Raw genomic sequence first — 7,698 nt, 5'->3', positions numbered from 1 at the left:
TGGTACCATATCTCCCGGCAATCTGTAATCTACCAGACTCCTACTGTAAAAAACGAACCATATTAAAAATTAAGCAAATTTTTATGGTTTATTCATTTCAATTTACTCAATTTTGAATCAGTTAATATGTTTGGAATCGAGAAAATTCAATATCTCACCTGGACAGACGTAAATTTCTTACCTTGTTATTTCTCCCAGTGGTTCTTCAGGTTCTTCATACTCTTCATGCCAAATTGAAGGAGGTTTTTTGCAACTAGTGCAGTATATTGAGCTCAGCAATATAAGGAAAGTTATTTTCCTCTGAAATAATAATCATTTTATCAATTAATATATTTTAACAAAATAAAAATACGCTTTTCTATTCTGAAGATATTTCATTATAAAGCATTTAATTTGATAAAAAGATAGACTAGACAGTTGGTTTCTTTCTTTAGAATAAAATCCTTGCCATTAATTTAGTTAAGACTTAATTTGGCTCTGGCAAAAAATGATTTTTATTCATCCTATTAAATTAGTAATAAAGGTTTTTGATGTGAAATTAAATGATTTAACTTAGAATGGGCATCTAATGTTGCATGTTATATGTTCATTATAATTACTTGTTTTCATGTATCTGCTGTATTTCCATTAAAGGCCTCCGTACATTACTATATACTATCGTTTTTATTCAAAATATGTTTTTCAATCATAAAACTGACAGGAAAGCTCTGTGTGTTGTAATTAAAAATGCTGACAGCGTCGCTTTGCAGACTAAAGGGGAATTTTTTATAATTTTATTCTTTATTATTTTTACCATGTTTCAATTATTCTAAAAACATTTAAAAAAAATCTTAAGAAAGAACAACATAAACTCGTAAACGAAACAAAAGAAGCTAATATTTTATGTGATTTGCTCAAGTAAATATGTATACATGTGTAATAAAATCCCAGCATTTTTATTGTAAATAAATCCAAATAGATAAATTAATTTACGAGCCATTGCAATATATCCCAAGCGTGAAATAAGAGACTGAATAAACTAGGCATAGCAATGTCCTCTCCGGAGAAAATTGTCTCACATATAATTTTGGCGACTTGATGCATATATATAGATTTTAGTTCGAAATTCACTTTGGACAATATTTTACAGTTTAATGTGCAAGTTTAAGTGATGTTATACTTTTATTGAACAGCAATAACTTTCGAAAATTCTAGTAACAAAATGAGTGTAATTTTTATCAATCCTGTTTTGACCAAAGCCGTGATTGTTGAATTAGTTGAATCTTACCATTTTGGTGCGATTTTCTTGCTCCTAATTTTAAGAATCCAGCAGAAGAGAACAGCGACTATACTCTTTCCACTGCTCTACTAGCAATGAATTTTCCGTAACAAAATTGCTTTATGTATACTTATTTTCCCAAAAATACTTCTTAATGCCTTTTAGTGTGGTAATTTCCTTGTAGTTAACTGACGTCCAAGGCACATTACTTCATTTTTAAACAAATTTAGTTTTGTGAATGACCGTCAGTATTGAGTTTTGCTCTTCATTTTCAATTTCATCAATCACATAAGAGCCTAAATTTATGGAAAAATTAGCAATAATATTTCAAACTGTTGAAGAAATGATCAAATTTTTCAAAAATTCATATCACATTGAAATTTTATTTCACCGATTCATGCGATATGAAGCGTTGAACAAACCAAAACTTGAAAATCGCTGTTCTTGTCTGGCTCCTGGTGTGCAAAATCTCTTATGCAATTTCAATTTGATATCTAGATCCTTGTTCCGAGTTCAGTATGTTTGTTTATTTGAGATATTCCATTTCAAAATTAAAATAATTGGTCGTATCCAACGCTGTGGGATAATCAAAATGTTTTTTGCTCGTGTCAATGCCAAGGAATCTTCCTCTATTTGGGTACGGATTAATTTAATTTCTTTATTTGTATTACACAGCGTTACAGAAATCGAAGCTCTTCCATTTCTATCCGCGAATTTACAAAAATGACGTGAAATATGCTAAATGTTTTGGATGCGACCTAGCGAGCAGCTAGCTGCAAGTAACTCAATATAAAACTTAAAAACTACCTCTAAAGCATCATTAGGTAACATTAGAAACATAATGTCACTTTACGTTGAACGTTAATTAGATTCTAATCATCATTATTATAACCACCTTCGCTGTTTATGCTTTCTTACCAAAATTTAACTGTCGGCAAAACTATTAATATTTAGCTCTCTGCCAGTTGTTCAGGTGTGGTCCAAGGTAATTGTACGTTCCAAACCTCATCAGGGGACGTTTCACCTTGTAAGTTAATGAAACTCGTGTCTGCTTATAAATTTTCGTATTATTTTTAGTGCCTGAAATCCTTTTCAACCTGTGACACGCGGGTTGTTTTACTTAACGATGTAACAAGTTATTGTTAATTGGAGTAATTGATATTGGCATACACGTAAAATGAGGAAATAATACGGATTTTTTCATTATTTCTCACATATAGGGCACTCCCCCTGCCCAGGCTTCGTATTATTTCCTCATTTTACGTGTATGCCAATATCAATTACTCCAATGAACAATAACTTGTTACAACGATACTAATGGAAGTGAACATCTAGACGTAACCATTGCAAAATCCCAGCTGCAATTTCAGGTTCAATTGCTCCCCATAAAACGCTGGTTTTGCGTTGCCCTCGTCGTCACTTTAATACGGGATGTAATAATTATTTTTATTAAAATACGTATTATTACAGGTTGAGCATGCAATGAAAAATATGTTGCCAGTCCATTTTTTAAAATTTTCCCCTCCTATTAGATTGATTTAAACCCGAACTATACAACCACCTTAAAGTAAACTGGCACAAATATTCATTTCTTGTTAATAATTGTGTTATGAAAATGAGGTGATGATATGCAACCCGCTCAGAATGACTGCTATGTGGCGCAGCTTTCTTCCCACTGCAAGGCGCATGTGATTTGTGAGACGAGAAAATTACTATATTACCTTGCCCGCAGGCAGCTTCTTAATTTTTTCTTCCTCTAATGAATTGCTGCAAAAGTATATTACAGTATCATTGTCGTGACACTCTTTGACCTGCCACTGACCGGCGAGGCGCCATGACGAGGCGCCCGGGCCGACAAGTAACTTAATTGCCTATGAGCAGCCGAGTTGGTAATAAACTGATTGTTGGCGTAAATTTAAATCGCGACTTTGTAATTTTAAGTTCCATGACCACAAAATTTGGCGATTGTAATCTGTCTAAAAATCCAACCAGTAATTTTTGTAGCCAACGAAAACATTTTACTCAAGTTGTTATTTTCACAGACACACCGAGTGCAACAATCATGCTTTCAAAATTATGTTATGTTGTGTTTTCAATGATAAGTTTTTGCATTTTTTTAAATCTGTAGGGATTTATTTACATGACATGCATCGGCCAAATTTTACAAAAATCTGGTCAAAATTGCACATGCTAGAAGAATTGGCGAAATAATCATTGCAGCTGCAGAATTCTTTGACTTGAGATAATTTACAACGCCGTCCTTGTGCTCATCGCGCCATTTGATATTTTGCTCTACCGTTTCGATTGCACCTGCAATCGCATTTTTTACACCCTCGCTGATAACAGCACCATTGGTGTCTACGAAATTTTGCAACTGAGAAAAAGAAAATTAGCAACAAATATAAAATATATTTTTGTCACCATACTTTGTCTCTCTGTTCTACTGTGTTCAGCTTGGTAGCCAAACCCGAGTAAATTCTTCCAACTGAGCTGAAGCCTCCCAAGCTAGAAAAAAAATCAATAGAGTCGCAATTCGAGAGGCACAACTCTTTGAATTACTTGGTACTTATAATTTGGTAATTATCAGGATTGGTTACGAATTCAAGGGCCAAGTCAACTCCAATAGGGTTGCTGTAAACAGCAGTTATGACAGTTCTTGTGTCCTGAGTTCGGATATCGGATCCAGAAGTAATGGTCATCAATAAGTATCTAGAATTAAAAAGGTTAAAAGCTAACTGTTAATCGATAACTTAAAAATGCTCACTCTTCAAGGAACCCTGTGTCGGATGAGCACCCGAGAGCAGAAAGAATTCTTGATTGCTCAGTTGCATCCTGAGATGCTGCTTTGTAGCGATCAAATAAGAAATCAGCACTCGTTCGATCGCCGTTCCTCACTCCAGAGCAGTAGACTACACTTTTCAAGTTTGGATTAATCCTGCAAACGGATATTTTTATTTATTAAATATTTAGACTGTCAGAGAACTTTCTCTCACGGATTGTTAAGATCTGGGTCTTCGGTTGTTTGCCACTGTTTGAACAGATTTGACGCCTCATTGTTGCACTCCGTTTGACTGAGCTTGCAGGCCCAGTTAAGCACCATCGCCCTGGTAAGACTTGTCACGTGCGCGTCACCTGCTTCTGGGATATTGAAACCTCCCAGGCTGTTGTAGGTGTTCTTTAGCCTATTCTTCAGATATGTCTGTTGAAAAAATAATGATTAGTACATGGTATTTCCTTTGAATTGCACACATTTTTACCTCAAACTGATTTTTAGGTTCTGCCTCTGAATTAAGGCGATCATTGATATAAGCCAGAGCATCAAACGCAGAAGCCCACGGGAGATATTCAGTTTCAGAATCCAGGTAGTTAGTTGTGTCTAGCGCCGTTGAGTACGCAAGATGATTAGCGCGAGCAAGTGCCAAAGAGTCGTCAATTATTTGGGCGCGGTTAATTACATGGATCTGCGAGAATCCGTCAGCCGAGAGTGCTTGCGTCAACATTTCCCAATTTCTGACGTCATAGTTAACTCGGTAGAATCCTAATAAAAAGATAAGAGGGATTGACAAAAATATTTAATGTCACTAAATTGTTTGCGATGTGTTACCAATTAACTGCAAATTAAGGATAACCCAATCTTCATCTTTTCCAACGTTATAAACAACCTTGTTTGGAGCAGTCAGCCAATCGTCTGCGCTAACATCGTCGAAATTATTTTCCGCTGCATTTGTCCATGAAATGGGCACAACCCATTCTCCTGGCTGAGCAGTTTCACTTGGCAGGGCTAGGAATCTTTCCTGTTAACAGGATTTATTGTTAATAATAAATAAATCCTCAATAAATTTTACTTGCTTGCTTACTTGCTCAATGGTGGCTCTCTGGTTTTCATCATACAGCCTGGTAAATGTGATGACGGGGAATCCGCCTTGCAGAGTCCACGTGTCCATTACGTTTTTAAGTGTCATTTGGTCAGGCAGAAACCCATCAGGAACGACAGTTTGGAGAGCTGTCCACAAGTCGTCTGCGTCTGCGTTATTGAATTGGCTGTAAGCAAATAACATTATGTTAAAAGGCATTGGAATATGATATTTAAAAGAAATAATTACTTGTTAGTGAGGTAGGTGTTAATTCCTGTTTTGAACGCACTCTCGCCAAGAAGATTAACTAATAAACGCACAATGCAGCCACCTGTTGTGACAGAGTAGTTTTGTAATAATTTAATTTAACTTTCAAATTAAAACACACCCTTGTTGTAAGAAATGTCGTCAAATATTGAATCGATTGTTGATGGCTCATCAACGTCTGCAACGATTGGATGTGTAGATTCTTGAGCATCAAAAATCAAAGCCGACTGCAGTTGCTCGTAAATGAACTGTTCATCCATTTTCCAATCAGTTTCAATCTGTCAAATATAAATGATTGCTATCAGAACTGTTTTATTTTTCTTGTGAAGAATATCACACCTTATTGGTGGCGAAATATTCAAAGTAAGTGGCGAAACCTTCATTAAGCCAAAGGTTGCTCCACCATTTAGGAGAAACGTAGTTTCCAAACCATTGATGAGCGAGTTCGTGCGTAACGACAGCTCCAACCCTCTGCTTGTTAGAGGTGCTGGCCGTAGCTTCGTCATACAAAAGAGCCGTTTCCCTAGAAGCGAATATTAATGTCCAAACATGGAGATCAAAATGAAATTTAAAAGTACCTGTATGTTATGAGACCCCAGTTTTCCATAGCTCCTGCTGAGAAATCAGGCACGGCAATTTGGTCGATTTTCGGCATTGCATATCGGATGTTGTTAGTGAAGCTTGTCATCTCTGCGACGACTTTAGGGGCATGCTGATTTGCATAATCTCCAAATTGAACAGCGTTGGGTCGGGCCCACAAATCGTAGTCAATTGCATCGAAAGTTTGTTTGCCAATATTGCTGAATTTGTTGACTGAGAAAGCTACTAAGTAGGTTGACATTCTTTGTTCTGTATTGGCAAAATCAGCCCAAGTCATGCCATCAAATCCACTGAAAAATATATTTTTAAAACAGTTATTTTCGTATTTTGTTGTTAGGCAACCTGACAGGTTCATCATCGGTGTCCAATGGCATGTTTGCAAGAACTTTGTAATCAGCGGACTTGGCAATTTTCAACTTAAATGTCGCCTTCATTCCTGGTTCGTCGAAGGAAGGAAATGCTCTCCGAGCACCGGTTGATTCAAACTGAGTGACAGCCATCCACCTAAAATAACTATATTAAAGAAACCAGAGGAATTTTCTCTTCAAAAATTACTTTGTAACTCCGTCTTCTACGTAAGAACTTCTGTAGAAACCATCTAAATCTCCATTCAAATTTCCGAGGTAATTTATGGTGATTTTGTAATCTTTTTGCTCCAGAGGAGCAGCAAGGTTAATTATTAAGAAGTCTTTGTCGTCGGTCGGTTCCTCTACGTAGCCTAATACTGTGACCTCGCCAGTTCCATCATCTGCTTCAACTGTTACGTCGCCAGATATTGTCATGTCTTTTGCGTGCATTTTAATAGAACTGATGTCATCTTCGTTACAGGTGACTGTAATTATGACTTTTCCAATGAAAGTAAATTCTGTCTGTCCTTCGGGGACATTGTCATTCAAAAATGGAATGAGTTCAATTTCATAATGAGAAGGAATAATTGATGTAGGCAGCTGGTAGTCTGCCAAAGCTCGAGGGTTCGAGCTGAGCTTTGCATCCAGTGGCAGCTCAGGACGCAGCCACAGAGGAGTTCCATTTGCCAGTGCAAAGGCTAAGACTGCCACCGCGAAAATTCGGGTCAGCCACATTTTGTACCCTGCAAAAATTAAATACCAATTATCCTATTTCTTCCATTTAACAACATGTAAAATAATTATTTAACATGTTTTTGGTACGATTCTATCACGATATGAATTGATTATTAGCCTTGTTGCTAGAGAGATCAGAATGGTAGATTAAGATCGCAGTTTGCAATACATGGCCACTCATAACAGTAAAATCAGAAAAAAATCGATTTCGTAACCAAATAAAGAGTAATAGATAACTACAGACTGATGTTATGATAAAAAAGTGTGTGCTGGGTACGCGATATGTAAATGATTGAGAGCTTTAGGGGAAAACCGGTTCAAACTGCATATATATATATTTTGGTAAAAAAAAATAATTGACATTTCCATTAGGGAGCGAGTTCAATTAAATTTCTGATAATCAAGGAAAAATATTTTGCAGGCTATTTGATCAATTTTCCTTGCTCCTGATTGTGCATATGATTTAAAGCATACAAAATATTTAATTCGTTTTTCATGTTCAAATACGTAAGTTATTATGCAAATTGCAATCGAAAATTTCCACAGATTCCTTTGTTCACGCAAATGAGGTTTGCAAAATAAGCAGAGCTAAAATTTTGTGTCGGAACTTTTTCTGCTAAGTGACAGACAAACAGTT

The 7,698-nt window shown here is 36.2% G+C and overlaps 1 protein-coding gene across 1 annotated transcript; it reads right to left on the bottom strand.

Moving 5' to 3' along the window:
- Positions 1 to 3,361: 3,361 nt before the first annotated feature.
- On the bottom strand, positions 3,362 to 7,103 carry LOC135937661 (aminopeptidase Ey-like). The gene is made up of 14 exons (XM_065480844.1): positions 6,535 to 7,103; positions 6,322 to 6,483; positions 5,958 to 6,269; positions 5,719 to 5,902; positions 5,501 to 5,657; positions 5,362 to 5,443; positions 5,116 to 5,299; positions 4,863 to 5,052; positions 4,516 to 4,796; positions 4,252 to 4,457; positions 4,023 to 4,193; positions 3,818 to 3,967; positions 3,685 to 3,763; positions 3,362 to 3,632 (listed from the first exon to the last, which is right to left on the bottom strand). Exons 1-14 carry the CDS (start codon positions 7,059 to 7,061, stop codon positions 3,420 to 3,422), a joined length of 2,898 nt encoding a protein of 965 aa, XP_065336916.1. The 5' UTR covers positions 7,062 to 7,103; the 3' UTR covers positions 3,362 to 3,419.
- Positions 7,104 to 7,698: the final 595 nt, after the last annotated feature.

The sequence above is a fragment of the Cloeon dipterum genome, chromosome 2 (assembly GCF_949628265.1).
Source record: "Cloeon dipterum chromosome 2, ieCloDipt1.1, whole genome shotgun sequence".
In the NCBI taxonomy this organism is placed as follows: domain Eukaryota; kingdom Metazoa; phylum Arthropoda; class Insecta; order Ephemeroptera; family Baetidae; genus Cloeon; species Cloeon dipterum.
This window is presented reverse-complemented; position numbering and strand designations above follow the sequence as displayed.

Coding starts and splice junctions, on each gene's coding strand:
- LOC135937661 (XM_065480844.1), bottom strand. CDS start 7,061: ATGTGGCTGACCCGAATTTTCGCGGTGGCAGTCTTAGCCTTTGCACTG. Junction 4,797..4,862: donor CCTTAATTTGCAGTTAATTG/GTAACACATCGC, acceptor TCTTTTTATTAG/GATTCTACCGAGTTAACTAT. Junction 3,764..3,817: donor TACCAAATTATAAGTACCAA/GTAATTCAAAGA, acceptor TTTTTTTTCTAG/CTTGGGAGGCTTCAGCTCAG.